The 23,242-nt window shown below is 35.5% G+C and overlaps 1 protein-coding gene across 1 annotated transcript in view; it reads left to right on the top strand.

Annotated features, from left to right (window-relative positions):
* Window positions 1–1,132: 1,132 nt before the first annotated feature.
* Window positions 1,133–23,242, top strand: part of CABCOCO1 (ciliary associated calcium binding coiled-coil 1) — a 119,660-nt gene continuing 97,550 nt past the window's right edge. Inside the window, exons 1-3 of the mRNA XM_030334054.1 lie at window positions 1,133–1,438; window positions 13,895–13,998; window positions 19,389–19,558. Of these exons, the coding sequence (XP_030189914.1) occupies window positions 1,277–1,438; window positions 13,895–13,998; window positions 19,389–19,558 (436 nt within the window). The 5' untranslated portion in view covers window positions 1,133–1,276. The remainder of the gene's footprint in view (window positions 1,439–13,894; window positions 13,999–19,388; window positions 19,559–23,242) is intronic.

Raw genomic sequence — 23,242 nt, 5'->3', positions numbered from 1 at the left:
GACTGATAGTACAAATTTTGTGCATAATTTGAACTGTGAGGCAATTGGGCACAATGCTCACGAGCCTATGCTCGTGTTCAGTTTGACCTGAAAGGCAATGGGCAAATATAAGAGGCCCATAATGAAATATTATCCTGGCAGCTATGCACAGTGTGGACTAAAGTCAAGAAAAATATAATACAAACTAATGGTAATCCTAATAATATCTAGCAGTTACAGGTGCCAGACATTGTTCTAAACATTCTCGTATATTAACGTGTTAAATCCTCACAGTAAGGCTAGGAGGCAGGCACTGTTATTATCTCATTTTACAGATGGGAAAACCAAAACATTTTTTTTTTTAAATGTCTGATTCTGGGGCGCCTGGGTGGCTCAGTTGGTTGAGCTTCCGACATTAGCTCAGGTCATGATCTTACAGTTAGTGGTTTGGAGCCCCATATCCGGCTCTGTGCTTACAGATCAGAGCCTGGAGCCTGCTTCAGATTTTGTGTCTCCCTCTCTCTCTACCCCTCATGCTCTGTCTCTGTCTCTAAAAAATGAATAAACCTTAAAAAAATTGTTTAAAAATGTCTGATTTTTACAGGAAACTTTCTGCATAGCAATTTCCACGCAGGTAAATACAAGGTAGATTTTCAAAGCAGGTATTGTCATTCAGAGAAGAATACGAATACTACCATTAATATATTATTTTTTAAATACTTTTATCATTGAAAACTTCAAATGTATCCAAAATAGAAAAAGTAGTGTAATGAGCACCCTCCTCCACGTGCCCAGTCTTGATTCATCTACTCTGCTTTCACTCAATGACCCAAACCCCTCCTCCCTCATTATTTTGGAGTAAATGCATACATTCTATCATCCCATCAACACTAAATCTTTCAATATGTATCTCTAATACGACACTTCTTTCTCCTTCTAAACGTGACAATAACACCTTAAAATTACAGTAATTTCTCAATACCAATACAGTAAAATCTCAATACCAATCAATGATCAAGTTCCAATAATATGTCTCATTTCAGTATTTATTGAGAACTGGCTATGTTAGCATTAGATACTGCCATTTAAATTGCCTTCCCCCCCCCCCCCCTTGCTTTCACTCTTACTAAAAGGAAGGAGCCTGTCTCTCTACCCGGTGATTCAAAGCTCTGCTGTGAGGGGACTTCGCAGAGCTGCCCGCAGCAGCCGGACCCGGGTCTCCGGCCGCCCCGGCCCCGCCCCCGCCCCTGCCTTTTCCCAGAGGGGCCCTCTTGCCGACCCGGAAGCCGCTTCGCAGATGAATCTGTTCCCCAGACCTAGACCCCGGCCCCGCCCCGGTTGCCTAGGCGACGAAAGGCCGCAACTCCGCGGCGAGTTATTGACGATGTCTGTGGGGACTACTCCCGGGGGAACGACCCCCGCGGCGACGACCCCGGCGGGAACCACACCGGAGTTAGAGGTACGCCGCTCCTTCCCCGCACCCGCGACCCCCCGAGTGCACGCCCCGGGCCCGCAGGGTCCGCGGCTGAGGTCGGCCCCCAGCGCCCGGGTTGGGAGTGCGGCACGGGATGAGGTCGGGTTGAGAGCGGGCCTAGGGCGGCGTCGGGGTCCCAGAGACAGGCGGGGATCACGGAGGCACCGCCCCGCGCCCCCGAGCCCTGCCGCAGACCGCGCGAAGTGCCCTCGGGTAGAAACTGTAGAAATAACTCCCTTGGACGTTTTCGGGTCCCCGCGACCTCACGACGGCGCGCTTCTCTTCGCTTCTCTGCACTTGAAAGGGGATCTTGGAATCTAAAATGGGCCGGTCCGTTTTTGGAAAGTGCTACTGATTTTTTTGCAGTGATCACTGTTCTTACTGTTCAAAGGTCATGGAATAATAACTCTTCATTGTTGGTAGATTAATATTTGAAGGCCAGGGCTTGGTGTCTCCCTGGCTATTTTATCACTTCTCTAAATAAAGAAACACATGATAGGACAAAGGAGGGGCGCTGGAAACTCGACCTTGTGCTTATGGCTTAGTTGCACAGCATCAGCTTGTCGTTAGGAAAGTTATTTAACTTCCTTGGGTCCCAGTGGTTTCCTGTGTTAAAAGAAAAAAAAAATTAAAAAAAGAAAAGGTTTATCTTTAGACCCCTCCCAACACCAGCTCTCAATAATAAATGGATTTTAGGTAACTTTAATTACTCATAAGCTTAGTATGCTATGATTTTAATTAAGGACATATCTGCTTTGCCAGATATTGCTAAAAAAAAAAAAAGTTTAAATCTTCATGCACTGAGTCCATCATGTTGTTCTATGAAGTTTGTCTTCAGTTGTTTTTTTTTTAAGACTGAAGGTGCATAATAATGTTATAATTAACATTGCTATGCTCAACTCTCTTATTAGTCTAAATAACATTTTTTTGTGTTCAGAAGATAAGTATTAGCTGCTATTTTATAAATGAGGAAACACGGAGTCAATAATTTAGTGCCTGGCTTCAGAGATATATACAAGCTGTTCCCAATCAAGATTCTTCTGAATACTGTATGCAGACCGCTAAAGCATGCTGGCTCTCCTATGAGCCTTTTGAAATTAGCATATATTAAAAACACATTTTAATGTGATAAACTGGTTACTAAGCTAGTTACTCCCTTGTGACCTCTAATGTAAGTAATACAGTTTCAAAAGTGGCAGAGGAAATTTCCCAATTAAATTGTGTTACTTAAATATATACAAAAACTTACTTAAGAAAATGCTCATTTGGCATTGTACACTGCATATACTTGTTTATCCATGTAGATATGTCCTTTCCAAGAAGACTGATAAATTTGGGGCTAATGAATCTGCACTTAAAAAAAAAATCGTTTTTAAAGATGCAAAGAAGTGCAATACTCCATGAAAAAAAAAAAATCACCTTTTTTTTTTTTTTTTTTTTGGTTGGGTCAGATGAATGAGTTAGTTATAGACCTTAGATGATTATCTGCCATGTTAGCACCTGTCAGTGGGCCCATTTGTTAATTTCCTGGAGGAGCAGGTATTCCCTGTAATAAGCAATTCAGAAAATGCTCACTCTTTTAGTTAGTAACAAACTGAAGAAATCTAGATGGAATTTGGACTCACTTAGCTGTACTCACTTAGCCTGTACTGAAAGGAACAGGCATATGATATGCTGCTTGGTAGGAATGCCATTTTCCATTCTAATGAAAGCAGAGTTCCTGTAGGTCACAGAGAAGCCAGCTGATCCATCCAGCTAGCATTCATTAGAGTGACAAGGCCTGCCTGCAGTCCACTGGTGCCCACAATGTGTTTTAGGGGGCAGATGGAAAAGATGGCAAAGACCTCTCTGAGTCTCTTCCCAAGGCTACTGCTTTTCAGTTAGATACTGAAAAGCAGCTCAGCTCAGATTCTTTCCAGAGTTGATCCCCCAAGACCTAGTCCCTTATGGTGTCATTTCTAATATATTCTGTATCCAAATTGACTTAGCCAGTAGACCATCTAAGTCATCTGAGCCAAACAGTAGTGAAATATTTCCTTTTTCGCCAAGTCGATCAAAAATAAAGCATAAGCTTCCAGTAGTTTGAGGTTTCCAGATTTATGTGTTGTCAGTACCTAGAATAAAAACAATCAATTATCCTGATCACATAGTAGGCACTCAGTAAAACATAATAACTAATTAAAATCACAGGTGGTCTCACATACTCCAAGGAAGGTACTTATCATAAACCAAAATCTATTGAGATACTGTGAACAAGCAGGCATGAGATGCAGGTCCAGGATTTTTTTTTTTTTTTCTGTAAACACTGCATAAACTATTTTTGCCAACTTTTTGAATTCGACATTCCAGTTTCTTTAGTAACATGGGGAGTAAATGCCTCCCTCTAGAAGATAAGACTAAATGTTTTGGAAATGCCTGTGTAAATTCATAAGACTAGACAAAAATGACAAAAATCTGAAAATGTTTGCTATGTATAGATCTGAAAATGAAAGGTGTTTATAAATATTTATAAATTAAATCATAAATGAGTTTACAAATGAATACTTAGACTGTAATCATTAGTCTTTTATCAGTAGCTTGTTCATACATAAACTGACTTTCTTAGTATCTTAAAAATAATACTGTTTAGGAAATATAATCATTTAAGTAGTATATACATAAAAGGACTATACTTCAACTCACATTGGAGACCTAAAAGAAAACATAAATGATTATTGCCCAATTGCTTCTTCTGAATTATGTCTCTAAGTGTTACCCCATTCCTAATGTATGACATTTACTCAGTGCCTTCGAGACTTTATCTTACTTACTGAAGTAAGGGCACTTACATAATCTTGGGTGGAAAGGTAGTGTTTCTTGTCTTGGAGATCTTCAACATGTCCAGGAGGAGGCCATAGACAATTCTCTCTGCATTAGGTGATCTCCCTACAGACCTTGAAAGCAGCCTTCACTGCATCATCAACAGGTTAGAGAAAAACTCTTGGGGCTCAACTTGAGCAGCAAGATGATCAGGGTCTTGCAATTTCTGTATCACTCAAGAGATATTTATTGAAACCATTTTTAGCACATACCGTGGGAAAACCTGAGCAGAACCATGGGGAGGATGCCAAAAATATTACTTTTTAAAATATTGTTGAGAAGATAGTACTAATGTTCTTCAAAATGTTAATATGCAGTAGTATTATTTATAAAACATTTAGAACCTCTGGGAATAGTGGCTGTGGGTTTGGAGATATTGACAGACATTTGGGCTTGTCTTTCTTTTTACTAGTGGTCTTTGAGTTTCCTCTCTTATTTTAAAAGTCCTGCTTCTCCTCTCTTCAGCTCTTTAAGGTTATGCAAGTAAACTTTAATATTTTTCTAACATATAAAGTTTTATTTTACGGGGTGCCTGGGTGGCTCAGTCGGTTAAGCGTCCGGCTTCGGCCCAGGTCATGATCTCACGGTCCGTGAGTTCGAGCCGCGCGTCGGGCTCTGTGCTGACAGCTCAGAGCCTGGAGCCCGTTTCAGATTCTGTGTCTCCCTCTCTCTCTGCCCCTCCCCTGTTCATGCTCTGTCTCTCTCTGTCTCAAAAGTAAACAAACGTTAAAAAAATAAATTAAAAAAAAGTTTTATTTTACTACAGTTATGTCTTTAACATCGCTACAATGAATTTTTGATAGATATATTTGGTATATTTGAAATGAGGATCTAATTTTATCTTCTTCTAGACATGAACCATCAGTTATGCCAACTTCATTTACTAAATAAACTGTCCTCTCTTTCCATCGAAAATGGACTGTCACTATCACATGTGTATATACACATGAATAAATGCAAGGATGGCCAGAATAGTAGAACAGAATAGAGAATCCAAACTTATATATGTATACATGTATGTGTATAAATGTATATGTATGTATATATGTGTGTGTGTATATATATATATATATGTATGTATTTTTGAATTTCCGAAAACTTATATATATTGTACATTATTATATTTTTAATATCCTTTCTTTTCCAGTGACCTAATTTGGAAAGGTTTCACTCACTATTTTTCTTCTTGAAGATGTATGTATTCTTGCATAATTTTAAAAAATTATTTTGTAAGTTTCCAGAATGATACAATTGAGATTCAAAATTGTCATCACATTACATTTATGATGTGGGAAGGATTTAATTTTTTAATTTGAAACTTTCCAGTGAATCTCCTTTATTAAGCCTTTTTATTAAACTTTTGATAAAGTTTATAACTTCTTTAGGTCTATATCTTTCTTATTATATTTATAACCAAGTATAGTTTAATCAAGTTTCTACCATTTCCATTTCTGATTAGTTTCTAATATAGAGAAAAGCCATTGGCCTTTATATATTTATGTTATGTAACCATCTTATCAAATTTCTTATTAACTCAAACCATGTTAGTACAATGTCAGGTTTCTTAGGTATGCAACCCTGTAATCTTCAAATAACGATTTTTTATTTCTTCATTTTCAATATTTAAGACACATATTTAGTTTCTTATTATATTAGTTAGGTTCTCTGTAGAGTGTTGAATTACAATAATGTTACTGACCAACATCCCTTTTTAGTTTCTGGTTTCGTAAGAATGACTTCAGTTTTTCACCATTCAATCTGATGTTTTGGCAAACAATTATTTTTGTGTTTAAGTTTTTTTTTTTCTATTTATGTTTTACTAAGAGTTTTGCTGCTGAATTCCAGCAAATGCTTGCTCATTATTTACTTATATAATTATACCATTTTAATCATTTAATTTGACATAAAAAATATGCTGCAGTTGTTAATGATGATCCATCCTTGCATCTCTGAAATTAACCTTATTTGGTCACAGCTTATTTTTCTTTGAGTACACTGTTGGACACAACTTTCTAAGACAATATTTTAATTAAAATATTTGCATCTGAATTCATTAATGATTTTGGTTTATAATTTCCATTTTGCTCTAGTTTAGGTTTTTCTGTGTGGACTATGCTGACTGCTTACAAATAAATTGTCTACAGTCTGTAATTATTAGACTAACAGAATTTATGTCTTCCTGATTGTTAGGTAGAACTTCAAGTGTACAACTGTGCGAGCATGGTGACTTTTTAAAAAGTAGACTTCCAGTTTAATTTGGTCAGTTCCATTGCCTTTTTCACCTCTGCTCAAATTTGACAACTTCTATATTCTAGGAAATCACCCATTGTCTTATAATTTCCAAATGTATTTCCATATAATGTGACATATAGTTATTTTTTCTTTTAATCACATTTGCCAAAGGTTTTTGCCTATTGTATTCATTATTTTAAAGATCTAGTTCTTGTTTTGACTTATCCTTCTTTCATCTATTATTTAAAAAAATATATATTTTTCTTTTTCTTACATTGGCTCCTTAGGATGGCCTGGACTGTAGTGAGGTGAGTGAGGCAGTCTCCTTGGGCACAAAATTTAGGGATGCCAAAATTTAGTAGTCAAGATGAACTTTAGTTGAAGGCATTTTTTAAAAATTGAAAGTTAATACAAAAAGCCCATAATGGATCAAAATTTTACATAGAGACAGCATCAGAACTACTGAGTTTTCCTTTTGCCTTAGGCTCTGACATCATTCAACACAGCGCTGCTTCTTAGTACATTTATTTTCATGCTTGAAGAGAGCCTTTCAGAGTGTGGAAATTGCAGACTAGTCTATGTTCTCTAGGACTGTGAAACCCCTCTTTAGTCATGTTTGATGAATTGTGTTGTCCTTCTTTTAATGAACATTTATTAAGAATCTTTTGAGATACTACCGGTGATGTGTAGAAAGATGCCCCGAAAGCTTAATTCTAGAAGAAAGACATATATACAATGTGGAAATTTTAGGTGAGTTAGAGAAAAAATTCAGAGACAAGATTATCTGGCAAATAATATTAAGCTTACAATTTTATTGCTTCTGGAATAATTGCTAAAATCCACCAGGTGGTGGAGTAAAATGAGTTACAGTGAAGTTTAGCTTACATATTTTTCTAGTCAGAGATGTAATTTTACAGAGAAAACCAAATTATATATCCACATTTTTATTAGGCTATTCATGAATTTTCTATTGTATCTTTAATTTTTGTAAGTCAGAATATATGTGTTGAAAGATTAAAGATTTTTTTACCACCTTATATTCTTTCAAGTGCAAGGCAGCATATAAACAAACAAAAAAAGAGTTATAGTTTAAAATAGGTTCAGGAATTCAATTTAAAACAAAAGAAAACAACAACAAAACCAGCCCTCCTACAAGATGATTATCGTAAGCTGTCGAGTTTTAGCAAAAAGAGAGACACTAATATTGAGCATCTTAGCTAGAGTTATTATTGTAAAAAAGGTTTAAGATTGTTGTAGTCTCTTTCAGACAGCTCTTGTGTGACCTATTTTCTTCTAATGTCTGTGTGAACATTTTCACATCTAATAAAATTTATTGAATGTACAATGTACTTTTCATGCATATTTTTATTTGTTAATAATGACAGCAATCTTTGTTAAAATATCATAATGATATTTAACATGAACTCAAACCTAGGTTCAAATGACTTGCTGTAAGTCACAAAATTAGTCGGTAGTCAAAGCCTCATGAGCCCTCCAGGTCCAAGTCCTACTGTTCATCTTGCTCCTTCACCTATAATGGCATCAGATGATAGAGATGAATTCAGGCAGTTGATTAACAACCTATGTTGACATGACTAGGATCTGCAGAATTCTAAAAAGAAGTAAAAGATTGAATGACTGTCCCTGATAAAATTACAGTCTAATGGAGTTGACAGTACAAGAATAATTATACTTTACTGCCAATAATAAAAAACATAACCAACAAACATTTAACAAATATATAGTCATATGTTACAGACTAAAATGCTGTCCTATCCAAAAACTGAGTGCATATAACTCAATTTACAAGTATCTGAGGGCCTACTAGCTGCAAGATAATATATTAGGTAATAAAAGTATTTTTTTCTTATTGAGTATATAATCTAATAGAATGACCTAGTTTAATTTGCTAACCCTGGGTTACAAAAAGATAGGTAATAAAGTACATTATTGTATGTCTGAATTAGATTTTTAAAAATAAAAATACAATAATTTAATATTAAATTACAAACATTAAGATTATTACCATTCCCAATAAGTGTTAGCTTTGGGATTTCTCTACTCTTGAAAAGAAATAAGGAAAATGTGGGATGTTATCTTGTTAACTATAGCAAAGCATTTTGTTGCTGTTCTTATTTATTGGAACCCATTCACACAGAAGGATAATTAACCATTTGTTGCGTTGAAAACATTTGCTCCCTCCCCCACCCCTCCAAATCTCACATTTCTTGATTTTTGTGGAGCTGCTGCTTCCTATTTCTACTTCTCCATCACCTCTTCCATCCCCCATTCACAGCTCTTGTCCTCATGCTCTGGCTCTAGGCAGTTTGATCCATCCTCACACTTGGAGTGACTCCTAAAGCAACATTTTAAAACTTGACCTTTCTGAGTCTACCATTTCTAATTACCTTCTAAGCATTTCTTCCTTGATATGCATATTCCACTTTAAACTCAACCATTGAAATCAAACTCATCACGTTGCCTTCTTAAAACCAGCATCATCTTCTGATGCTTCCATTTTTATTGGTGTAATGAGAGTGCCACGTATGGTTCTTACAGACATTGTTCAACTCTGAACAACAGGACATGGCTGAGGGTTGAACAGGAGGTAAAACTACTGTATTCACAAGTAGTGCACTTAGAGGCAGGGCTGTATCAGCCTTAAACCTTTTAACACATCCTCTACTCACAGAGGTTGCCTGGTCACACAAAGGTGGCATAGGTGCTATTGGAGGCCCTAAGAATCACCGCCTTTCTCTTTCAGTCATCTATTTCAAAAACTCATATCCTCTATTCATTCTGGCCTCTTGTAGTCCCCCATATATAATATGTTGCATTCACCCCTTTCTTTTCATGCACACTGCTAGGAACCCAGTGCAGTCTGGTGCCTCATTCCTGAAAAGTTCAAAAACATTTTCATCGAACTCTCCTCTAAGTCCTTTCTCTGCTCCTGTCTGTCCTTCACCCTCCTACAAAATGCCTTTCCTTAAAGCACAATTTTATCTTGTCACTTGACTGCTAAAAAATTTCATGGGTTCCTTATTCCCTATATTAGTAAAAACAAACTCTTCAGCCTATCACTCTTTGACCAGCCAAAGTCTAAAATATTTGTGATCTCTTGTGCAGTATCTTGCATGTTGTAATCAGCAAATATTTATTTAATTATTAAATTTGAGGTCTCCCACAATATGTTTCCAATGCCCACTTCCCACTTAGATCCAACTAGTCCCTGACTTGTATCCATGGCACCATTGTGTGAATTAGTTGATATTTATAGAACCAGTCCCCAAGTATCCTGTTGCCGATTCATCCACCTGGGGCATCATTCTTGCCCAATCTCACCAACGTCCATTTCTGGACCTCCTGTCTATAGGCTTTCCTTGGCCTGTCTCTGTTCTTGTTCCTTTATTATGGCTCACTTTTCATTTTATTTTCTTGTCTTAAAGTCACCCTTGGTTTGTTCCTTCCACTAGACGTTAAGATAGTGAGGCTAACAAGTTGTTTCGTTTTGTTTTGTTTTACTTTTCTTTGCCTCCTCTTGAAGCCCAAGCACAATGAGGAAGATGTAGATATTTTTTAAAGTTTGTAAATTGACTCATTCTTGTTTTATCGATTCCTGGATGCCTAAGAAGATACATATTCTAGACCATTGTCCTCCATAAAAAATCCAGAATACTCAAGCAAAGATAGGACTCATGCTCCTTTCCTTTCTGAGTTTTTCAGATCCTCTGTCTGTATCTGTTCTCTCTGTGTCTCTCTGTTTATATGTTCTCTCTATGTCTCTCTGTCTAAACTCTGTTCTTCCTCTTGGTTCATGTTTGATTTCCATCCTGTGGGAAGCCAATGACCCACTTGAATGGTCCACTTCTGGGTTCCTTGGACCTGGGCTGCCTGAATCATCTTGGTGATTATGAGGGGACCCTCAGAGGAACAGTTGTACCCCCAAATTAAGTCTGCACAGCACCGCTTATTTGACCTTTTAGGATCAGTAAGTTCCTCCTCTGGGAAACAGAGTTGGTTTAATGCCAATGTAATTTTTGCCTCTGTGCTTCTCTGAATAACTGGTCTATTCACTGGAGAAAAGAAATCCTGGGAGAACTGATATGGGGACCTGTTCTCACTTCCTATTCTCTTTGTGCTCTAAATTTCTTTAGCTGGCCCTGAACCTAGTCTCATTTTAATCATAAGACTCTGGTTCAGCTCTTGGACAGTTTTTCTTAAGCCTGTTAGCTAGAATAAGAGACTGATTCACTTAGCTCCAAAGACAAAGGACACTTGCTCCTTCCCACCAGAAGGTGTTCTTAGATGACTCAGAACTGAGGGAAGTGTCAGTCCCATAGAGGAGATCTCCCCCATGATAATTCATTTTTGGCTTGTCTGGGATGCACACGTAAAACTGATCATCCAGTGCTCCGAGCCCCACAGTGGTTTTAGACTGTCACTGGGAGAAACCAAGACACATATGAGGGGAAGATCAGCCCTTTGGTGACTCTCTGGGAAGTTCTCGCCATAAGCAGCACATTCGATCCACCAAATGCTTTCCCTACAATAGAGTTCCAGCTTCTAACCCTTTTTCTTTCTTTTCCAGTGCTGGGTAGATGTGTCCTTATGGCAGTTCTGGAATGTTGGTATTGTGTTGAGGATTGGTGTCCAATCCTGTTGACCAAAACTCTTAGAATAAAGAAGTGGCCCTGCTACCCCTGGTTGCACTGGGTTTTCAGCTTATCTGGGTGAGGCATGTGGCAGGCTGGTCACTGCTGGGTGATTATCTCCTTGTTGGATTGCCTAGAAACATGTAACCTGCCATAGGAAAAAATAGAAAATTTGAACAGACCAATTACCAGCAATAAAATTGAATCAGTAATCAGTAAACAGTAGTCCAGGACCAGATAGATGGCTTCACAGGCAAATTTTACCAAACATTTAAAGAAGTGTTAACACCTATTTTTCTCAAACTGTACCAAAAGAATACAAGAGGAAGGAAAACTTCCAAATTCATCCTCTGAGGCCCGAATCACTCTGATACCAAAACCAGATAAAGGCACCACCAAAAAAAAAAAAAAAAAGAGAACTGCAGACCACTATCGCTCATGAATAAAGATGCAAAGATCCTTAACAAAATATTAGCAGACCGAATCCAATAATACATTAAAAAATCATACACCACAATCAAGTGGGATTTATTCCCAGGATGCAAGTGTGGTTCAATATTCATAAAACAATCAACGTGATACATCACATCAATAAGAGAAAGGATAAAAACCATATGATCATTTCAATAGATGCAGAAAAAGTATTTGACAAAGTACAATATCTATTCCTACTTCAACAAAGTAAGTCTAGAGGAAACATACCTCAACATAATAAAGGCCTTATATGAAAAACCCGCAGCCAATATCATAGTCAATGGTGAAAACTGAGAGCTTTTCCCCTAAGGTCAGGAACAAGACAAGGATGTTCACTCACCACTTGTATTCAACATAGTATTGGAAGTCCTAGTCACAGCAATTAGACAACATAAAGAAATAAAACACATCCAAATTAGTAAGGAAGAAGTAAAACCCACTATTTGCAGATGATGTGATACTATATATATAGAAAATCTGAAAGACACCACCAAAAAGTTATAAGAACTGATAAATGAATTCAGTCAAGTCACAGGATACAAAATCAATGTGCAGAAATCTGTTGCATTCCTGTGCATTAATAATAAAGCAGTGGGAAGTGAAATTAAGAAAGCAATCCCATATACAATTTCACCAAAAACAATAAAATATCTAGGAATAAACTTAACCAAAGAGGTGAAAGACCTATACTCCGAATGTTATAACACACTAATGAAAGATGACACAAAAAAATGGAAAGACATTCCATACTCATGGATTGGAAGAATAACAATGTTAAAATGTATGTAATACCCAAAAAATCTACAGATTTAATGCAATCCCTATCAAAATACCAACAGCATTTTTTATAGAACTAGAATAAACTATCTTAAAATTTGTATGGAACCACAAAAGATTTCAAATAAAGCAATCTTGAAAGAGATAAAACTGGAGGTATCACAATTGCAGGTTTCAAGTTATATTACAAAGCAGTAGTACTTAAAAACAGTATAGTACTGGCATACCATAGACACATAGATCAATGGAATAGAACAGAAAACCCAGAAACAAACCCACAATTGTATGGCCAATTAATCTTCAACAAAGGAGGAATGAATGTACAATGGGAAAAAGATGGTCTCTTCAACAAATGGTGTTGGAAAACTGGACAGCCACATGCAAGAGAGTGAAACTGGACCACTTTCACCATACCCAAAAATAAACTGAAAATAGATTAAAGATCTAAATATGACACCTGAAACCATAAGAATCCTTGAAGAGAGCACAGGAAGTCATCTCTCTGACATTGGCCATACCAACATTTTTCTAAATATATGTCCTGAGGCAAGAAAAATAAAAGCAAAAATGAACTATTAGGACTACGTCAAAATAAAGTTTCTGCACAACAAATGAAACAATCAACAAAACTAACTGAAACTAAAAGGCAAAATACTAATGGGAGAAGATGTTTGCAAATGACATCTGATGAAAGGTTAGTATCTAAAATATATAAAGAACTGATACAACTCAATACCCCCAAAGCAAATAATCCCATTAAAAACAGGCAGAAGACATGAACAGACATTTCTCCAAAGAAAACATCCAGATGGCCAACTGACACATGAAAGGATGCTCAACATCACTCATCATCAGGGAAATGCAAATCAAAACTACAATGAGATATCACCTCAAAATGGCTAAAATCAAAAATATAAGAAATAGCAAGTGGTGAGAATGTAGAGAAAAAGGAACCCTCATGCACTATCTGGAGGAATGTAAACTGGTGCAGCCACTGGAACACAGTATGGAGGTCCCTGAAAAAATTAAAAATATATCTACCCTATGATCCAGTAATTGCACTGCAGGGTATTTATCCAAAAAATACAAAAACACTAATTCACAGGGATACGTGCACCCCTATGTTTATTGCAGCATTACTTATGATAGCCATAAATATCATATTTATGATAGCCAAACTATCATAAAGAAGTTTGTTAACTGAAAGCCATCACCCAGTTTTAAATATGTGTAAAAGACAAATTAACTAGAAATTCAACTTTTCAGAAGAGAGGTACCATTACTTGAAAACAGAGGAGAAAAATGATTACCTGGAAGACTGTCATATTTAAATTTTATTTCTTATTGCAACTAGAACACAGAACAAATTTTCATATCATTGGATTAATATGTAGAACATGTGATTGAAATAACTCATTCCACCTTTTTTTGTTGTTGTTGTTGGTAGAGAGATGCTGAATTCCAGGAGCATGAAAAGATTCTGTCTCCAGATTTTCTTTCAGCTGCTCAAATCACTGAAATGCTAACAGAAGACATAAATGGAGTTCAACAGTAAGCACTTCAATATTACAACCAAATCTAGAACAGTTCTAGTTCTGCATCTATAAATGGCCATGAAATGCTATTAGAAATTTTAAACTTTTTAAAAAAGAGTTATTGTATCAGGCAAATATATATACTCTGGAGATTATGTGTATATATAATTATATATATCTCCATCCAGAGTCTGGAACATGAAAATTCTCAAACAACTGACTTTTTACACTGCTCAGCTATCTTCTTTGTGGGAGAAATGTGTTTCAGATCAATGTGTTAATGTTAAGAGAGAGTAAGGATTTATTGTTAAAAGCAGCCTTTAACATATGCTGTCTTCTGCTTCTTTTCTTTTTCATTCATAAAACTTTCAATATGCACAATAACCTTTAGGTCTTCTGTCTCATTGTGACAAGGATAAGTTGTACTTTTTGTAATATTAATAATCAATACATTTTAATATTTTGGAAATCCTGAGTATTAAGCCATCTACCTGGGATTTTTATCAGATATGAAGCTATACTAAATACTCTGATTTCATATATTTTGCCTAAAAATGTGAGTAAAACTGAATTTATGGGCAACAATTCTAGTATATGTACATCTCATTCTTAAGGCCATTGATTTCTACAGCAAATTATTTACTTAGAATTCTAGTTAGATATATCTGACACACAAGTTCCTAAAACGTGTTTTGAATAATCAGTCATTTCAAAAGTTATGTTGCTCTAATAATGGAAACCTCATTGACTATAATGTGTAGAGAGTGGGAATGATGTGATGTTCTGGATTATACTGTCTCATAAGATTTCTGTAGGCCTGTCGTCCGGATGTTAGGGTATTGTGGACCATAATGGACAAACAGAAAATGATCCTGTCAGTGTCTGTCATTTGCAGATCTTACAAATATTGTGAAATAGAGGTGATTTACTACTGAGAAGAAAATATGACAGATGTACTGGCTGGAAGAGAAATCTGAGAAGAGAAGGCATATTAAGAGCAGGCAAATGACACTGACAGGCCTTTTCCCACGATGCTCTTTACCTTCAGGGCCTGCAAATCCTGCTAGAAATCCTGGTGACCTGTGATTTGGCCATACTGCTTACTATCTATATCTTTATAAGTATTACTCAGTCAATTAAAAAATTTCACAGATATTTAAACAAGTATCTCATGATGATTTTACCATTTTTAAAGAAATGAATACCCATTGGGAATTTTGGTTTTTAGTGTGAGAATTGATTAGTAAACTGCATTCATTGTAATGGTATCCCTGATTATTTGTGCTTAGTAAATAAAATATTATTTTCCATTTCTAGGTAATCTCAAATGTTGGTCATTGAAATGCAGAACATAGGTTATTTAATACTGGGCAAAATAATATGATGCAAATGACAGATATTTAATATATTTTACAATTTATTTGTATTAAATATTAAAGATGTTATATTAAATGCAATTAATATTAAATAAAAGGTATTGCAAACAAATTGTTTTTAGACTCATTTCTTACCAAATTTTAAGTTTTACTGCATCCCATACCTTGTGTGACAATCTTTTTCTTTTCCACTTATTGGCTCTGTTTGTTGTTAAATATTTAAATTTTAAAAGTATTTTCAGTCTTTAAGAGGTGACTTCTAGGATAAAAGAAATGATACAGAGGGTGATACAGAAGTTAGCAGTATAGAAGCAACGAGGTTCAATGCAGGTTGACCTTTTAGACTTTCTCATTAATAGAATTCACCTGAAGTAATCTCATATTTTAGGATATCAATTTTGGATAAATGACAGTGTTATGTCAGGAGCCATTTCTTCGCAAAGTAATTTTCTTGAGGTTCTTTATGTGATTTTTAGAACAGTAATCCTGAAATATTTGCAATCAATCATTCATTTCTATTTAAAATAGCATTATTATAAATGGGGATTACATACCTTTCAAAATGACAGAAATATAATTTAGGTATCCTGTCACCAAGTGACAGAAGTATGCCAAAATCATACAGTCTACAAAGCTATAAACCTATTTAAATAAATTACAGGAAATCAGCACATTTCCTTAGCTTTTAAAATTAAAAATTGTGTTTCATGAAAGCAGCCAACCAAATGAAACATTATAGTATCATTAAAACATATTTCTAGAGTACACTTCAAGTGAAGTTAAATGTCTGCATACATTTCTCATGATCTCCTATTATCAATCATTCATGCTTTTAATGTAACCCTGATTTTTTACAGATCCGCCCAAATCCTTTTTGAAAAAAAGGATAAGGACTAAATTGAAAATAACTATTTGAACACAGAAATAACCCTGAAAGATCTTTTAATAACCTTTCCATAACTGGGCCTTCATGCGCTGTGCAGCTCCTGCCTTAAGGCTTATTTCTGCATGTCATCATATTTAAAAAATAAGATGCACTCCAATTTCAAGAGCATGTAGGAATAATGTAATGCTTTCACTGGAATTCTTGGTGAGACAAAGTTGATAGTTACATCACCTATCACTATAGCACAATTTCCTAGATCCCTGTGAAGCATCTTTCTCTTTTCCTGTAGTCTCTAATGCCACAACAATAGCCATCTCTCCCCTCTCCCATGTCCCATCTCTTCTTATCCCCAGAGGAAAAACTTACAAGTTTGCCAGTAAAATGCGTGGAAGCTTTGCATTCAGACTGTGGCAGCATCTTGCTCCAAGTGCTTCCCTGCATAATCTCCTTTGGGGTGAAATGACTGAACAAAGAATAGAAATGGTTAATATTCGGCCCTGCAATTCAAGTTGAAGGTTAAGATTCAAAGGTACTAGGGGAAGTGGTGGCAGGGGGATGAGGGAGAGCAAAGATACAGGGATGCCAAAGAAGTTTCACTAAGATATTCTTAGACAAGTAGTTGCCTTCATTTACATACAGTAAAACACTGAAAAAATGAAAATGAAAGGCAAGGAGCACATGTAACTATTTAGGTCAAATATTTAATATTTAAAAAATGTATGGAGATGGCAGATGAAGAGTGCAGTTAGAAGGAAGACTAACTGTTGGAAACAGAAGACAATGTTATGTATATGTAAAATATACATAACAGCACTTTCAGAGATAGATTGAGTCCAGAGTTGATTGATGCAAGGCCTCAGTGGTATCATCAAGAAATGAGTATAATTTGGGGACTGATTTTTCTTATGATTATAAGATGGGTACCAGTAGTGGTCAAATGTATTTATTTACTTTTTTTGTATTTCTGTTCCACAGAAGAAAGTAAACCTCATCCTTAGTTATGAATTCAAACACTTTTAGGAGAGTGTTCACCATACACCAATAGTTACTATAGGGAATACATATACGGAATGCCATTTTATGGCATGATGGGATGGGGGTGAGAGTATCACAATTGGTTTAGAAGAGTCAGAACTCATTTTTGGCATTGAGGTCTACTTTGATACCACTATAGATGAGATGGATGTTAGAGAGTTAAACACAACACCAGCCTCATTTGTTCCCAAACTTGTTTAATCCTGCTGTATTTATCATTCTGATCATAAAATCTATTTCAATATTATTAATAATAAAGACTTCCTGTTTGTGAAAATGGCAGTATAAAGTTGTCACATACCCACATATGCTCCCTCAGAAATCTATTAAGCAATGAGGAAATACCAATCACTTCTTTGTCCAAACAAGGGGAATGCTGTAAATCCAAACTACAAAATGTGAGGATGATTGCCAGAAGCATTATAGATCAAGCAGGAGTGGAGGAGAAAGAGCAAGAAGGATATACATAGTTAAAGATCTTAGAATGAGCTTAAAAAAAGATAAGTATTCTCCTAGATCAGAAGAAAAACCTGAAGTGCCATTTCAAGAACGCTTGTATGCAACATCAGGATGAGGAGGCACAGGCTTGGAACAGATAATTGCCATATTTACAAGAAATAGATTGTTTATGTGATGGTAATGAATATCTATCCTACTTTTTTCTTTTCTTTTAACCCACTAATTGAAAAAAGAGTAATAACCTGGAATAATTGGAACAAACTTATTTTGTAGCTTGTCACTTGGCCAGGTTTGAGTACAAAACAAAGAATATGCAAACAAAGACATTTAAAAAATAATTGAAGAGGGGCGCCTGGGTGGCTCAGTCGGTTGAGCATCGGACTTCAGCTCAGGTCACGATCTCACAGTCTGTGAGTTCGAGCTCTGCATCACGCTCTGTGCTGACAGCTCAGAGCCTGGAGCCTGCTTCAGATTCTGTGTCTTCCTCTCTCTGCCCCTCCCCCATTCATGCTCTGTGTCTCTCTCTGTCAAACATAAATATTTAAAAAAAATTTTTAAATAATTGAAGAGTAAGGGGTAAAAAACCTGGCAGACAAAGAAAATACAACCAAATGAACATAGCCATGAGTACATAAAATATACTGTCAAATATTTATCACGAACTAAAAAGAAACTTATGAAACAATCACAACAAGAGCATAAAACAGAGATACAAAAACTCAAGGAAGAAATAACAAGAGATAAAAGGTGATAAAACATGTAAAACAGCAAAGAATAGAAAACAAAGTTCTTATAGAGGTGAGATCTATAAGCAGCCCAAGGGTTTGAAACTGCTGAAAACACTAAGGAACTGTATTGAGAAAGATACATAAATGAAAAGGCAATGATTTGAAAAAATTTTTGAAGGTTAACAGAAATTATAGCTATAGGCAAAATGAGTAAAATAGACATAATTGGAATTCTTTAAAAAAGAAAACAGAACAGGGGCGCCTGGGTGGCTAGTCAGTTAAGTGTCTGATTCTTGGTTTCAGCTCAGGTCATGATCTCAAGGTTCCTGAGTTCAAGACCCACTTCAGGCTCCTGCCCTGACAGCTGCGGAGACTGCTTGGGATTCTGTGCCTCCCTCTCTCTTTGCCCTTCCCCCACGTGCTCATGCTCTCTCTCTCCCAAAATGAAGTAAATATTAAAAAAAGAAAGAAAACAGAACAAATATTTCACAATACAGTTCCAGAACATTGTCAGAAATAAATTTGATCAGATAAATGGAAAAGGAATTGAATTTTGGAGAAAAAAAATGCTAGCAAAGGTACTATACTTGGAAGATGGAAGGGGAAGAAGAGGAAGAAGGTGAAGAGAACAATGAGAAGAATAGAAGAAGTGGAGGAAGAAGCCCAAAAAGAGTGCTCATGCTTGTGCTCTTCATCTCTTTCTTTTCTTACCTCTCTTGTTTCCTTTTTTGTTGTTGTTGTTTTTTCTGTTTCCCTTTTGAATGTCATTTTAGACTTAGGATTTTGACGTAACTTAGGGATATTTTTAGATTCAGGGCGTTATATAATTTTAATTCAAGAAAAATATCTGCGTTTTTAAAACGTAGAAGAGGAAATGTTCACTAATCTGATTTTAATGTCTGGATTTTTCTTTTCGTTACAGAAAACTGAAAAAGTTTTTGAATTTCAAAAACCTTCAAACCTGTTTAAAGGAAGCCATTCTACTAGATTATTATGTATCTGGATTTTTGTGGGCTAGAGGAATGGACTTTTCTGTTACTCAATATTCAAAATTTATGACTTTACTAGATATGTTACTTCATAATCTTAGAAGTAAGTACATTGTTTTTTCTTTTAAGAAAACATTTAGTCCACTGTCTAAATGAATGTTCTTACACAAAAGTTCCTAATTTTATTGTAATTCCTTTAATGAAAATTATGTTTTTTTTTTCCCCAGGTAGATCAAAGATCTGGTTCATACCTTCATTAAGTTGTAAAATTTCAAGTAGTGTTAAATAATGCTAAAGTTCTCTTAACTTGCCAAAGATATGTTAACTTCATTTAAAAATCGTGTCAATGCCATCTATCCCCAAAATGTCAAGTAGTTCACATTTATTTAGGTATTTTTTAATTATTTGAGATGTTTCATTTCATCTAACCTACAAGTATTACTAGATATCTCAGAATGATTAATGAGAGGAGGTAACTTTAGTCAATATCTAAACCCCATTAAATGGACATTACTCACATTCACTTAGATTTTGTGACTTTTTTCTTATATAACTTATATATAAGTTTTTTCTTATATATTTCTATATTTTCTATAGAATGAGTTACTATAGGAAATTCGGATCTTCCTTAGAGCCCTTTTAAATGTGATAACTTTTATTTCAGAATAAATAGGATTGCTTCTTGGAAGGAAGAAAAGAAGGAAATCTATCACTGATATATTGCCAACTCTGTGTGCTAGGCACTATGTTTGGTTCTAATCTTTAACATGCATTATTGAATCTCAGAGCAACTCCCACATGGGAGGTATTATAACCACTATCTCAGAGCTGAGCAAGTAGTCCACAGAGCAGGGTTGCAAGCTGTGAAGTGGCAGAACTAGAACTTGAATCTCCCAGTATATAATGAAAAGGCCATGAGCACTATAAACATAAAGGTATTTGTGTCTCAACTGAAAGACGTGCTAATGTCAGTTGATAGCTCCTTCCTTCCTCCCTTCCTTCCTTCTTTCCTTCCTTCCTTCCTTCCTTCCTTCCTTCCTTCCTTCCTTCCTTCCTTTTTTAAAACTTTTCTTTTCTTTTTGGTCGTTTGCTTGTTTTTAGTTCTTTTTTTTTTTAGTTCGGCAGGTAGAAGACCTTGCTCCTCCTAAAGAATTGTCACCATCACTGTGGCAAAATATATAGATGCCTTATTGTGGTCACATTTTGTGTATCAGTTTCTAGGAGGAGAAATTGTTTTTTTTTAATTTTTTTTTCAACGTTTTTTATTTATTTTTGGGACAGAGAGAGACAGAGCATGAACGGGGGAGGGGCAGAGAGAGAGGGAGACACAGAATCGGAAACAGGCTCCAGACTCCGAGCCATCAGCCCAGAGCCTGACGCGGGGCTCGAACTCACGGACCGCGAGATCATGACCTGGCTGATGTCGGACGCTTAACTGACTGCGCCACCCAGGCGCCCCTAGGAGGAGAAATTTTAAGTGAATTAGCAAAACTAATAGAGAAGCCACTCATGCCTTATGCACGCTTCCTGCTTTTAGTCAACCTTACAAGGGAAGAGTTAGTAGTTCTTGTATGTGAGAAAAGGAAAACACTATTTTTCTTCTCTGCAAGTGGGGGAATTTTATCTTTGCTTATACATAAGTATATAGTGCTACATTACAGATAAATAATAGTACCAACAGGAGAAAAAATAATTATACTTGATAATGAAAAAAATTGTATGATATTAACTGATCAGACTAAGGCTGTTTTTTTTTTCCCTCTCATGAACAAAGATCAAATATTTATAGAATCTTTGAGTACTATATATCTCTAAACAATAATTTTTCAATACCATTGCCAGAATCGCTTGGCAAACAAGGAACTGTGTAAATCTCAACTTGCATGGAATATAAGAAATAGGTGCCGACAATAAGATGAAATGGATATTGAGATTATATGTTTAAGACTTCAAAATAGGTATTATAAAAGTGCTTAAGTGAACAATCATGAACATCCTTGAAATAAGTGTTAAAAAGAATCATGAAAGAAATAGAAGGTATAAAGAAGAAACAAATGGAAATTTTAGAATGAAATTATATAATAACCAAAATCAAAATCTCATTAGGTAGAAAGAATATAATGGAGAGAAGACAAAGGAAAAATTAGTGAACTTGAATATGAAGTGATAACAATTATCCAGTCTGAATAATACAGAGGAAAAACGATTGGCAAACAAATGAACAAAACCTCAGAGACTTGTGGGACAACCAAAGTTCTAATATCCATATTGTTAGAGTCCCAAAAGGACCAGAGAAAGAGGATGTTGCTAAACAAACATTTGAAGAAATAATGGCTGAAAACTTCCCAAATTTGGCAAAAGGCATAAGCTCACAAATTCAAGAGACTGACTGGACTACAAACAGGCTAACCCAAAAGAAAAACACCATCAACCAACTGGGTCTAATTGACATTTATAGAACAGTCTACCCCCAAACAGCAGAATAGTCATTGTTTTCAAATGCACATAGAATATTCACCAAGGCAGACCATATCCTGGGCCATACAACAACTTTGCATTTAAAATAATTGAAATTATACAAATATGTTCTCTGATCATAATGGTATTAAACAAGAAATTATTAACAGAAATATATCAGGAAAGCTTCAAACATATCAAACAATGCAATTCTAAATAGTATGCAGGTCATATATCTTGACAGATGTTAGAAAAGACTTTTAAGTAAGTAAAAATAAAATGTATGAAAATTTATGTGGCAGAGCTGAGTCCATGAGAAGAGGGAAGTTTGTATTATATATTTATAATATAATGCTTATATTATAAAACAAGTCTAAAATTAACAATCTAAACTTAGAACTTAAAAGGCAGTTTTAAAAAATAAGCAGAAATCAAGCAGAAAAGAAAGACATAATAAAGAACAGAAATCAATGAAATTGTAAAAAAAAAAAAAAATAGACAAAAATCAATGAAACCAAAATCTGGATATTTGAAAACATCAATAAAATTGCTAAACATGAAGAAAAACTTGTCTCAGAAACAAAAAAAAAGAGATAGAAGGCACAGATCATTACCAGGTATTAAAAAAGGGGGATATCACTACAGACTCTGCCGACATTAACAGGATATTAGGAGAATACTACTTATATACATAAATTAGAAAACAAAGAGGAAATGAACCAAGTCCCCCAAAACCGCAAGCCAGCAAAACTTGTGCAAGATGAAACTTATGACATGATAGTCTTAGAACTATTTAAGAAATTGAATTATTTGTTGCTCAAAACTTCTAGTAAAAAATCTGCAGGCCCAGGTATTTTCACTGGAAAGTTCTATCAAGCATTTAATGAATAAATGCCACCAATTGTACATAATCTCTTCTAGAAATAATAGAGAAAGAGTTCTTCCTAACTCATTTTATGGGGCTAGAGTTATCTTCACACCAAAACCTGACAAAGATAGTATGAAAAAAAAGAGAGGGAAAAAAGGAGGCAACAACAGCAAGAGGAGGAGGAGGAGGAGGAGGAGGAGGAAGGGGAGGAGAAATTACAGACCAATATCCTTCATGAACATGCACAAAACATTTTTTCAACAAAATATCATCAAAATGAATCAAGCAACATATAAAAAAAAATAACACAACCCATTGGGGTTTATCCCAGAAATTCACTGGTGGTTCAATATTTGAAAATTTCATCAATGTAAATGATCAAAAGAGGCCGAGCTACATGGGATGATATAAATAGATACAGAGAAAACATTTGGCTAAACACAACATCCATCCATTATTTTA

This window comes from Lynx canadensis, chromosome D2, assembly GCF_007474595.2.
Source record: "Lynx canadensis isolate LIC74 chromosome D2, mLynCan4.pri.v2, whole genome shotgun sequence".
In the NCBI taxonomy this organism is placed as follows: domain Eukaryota; kingdom Metazoa; phylum Chordata; class Mammalia; order Carnivora; family Felidae; genus Lynx; species Lynx canadensis.
This window is presented reverse-complemented; position numbering and strand designations above follow the sequence as displayed.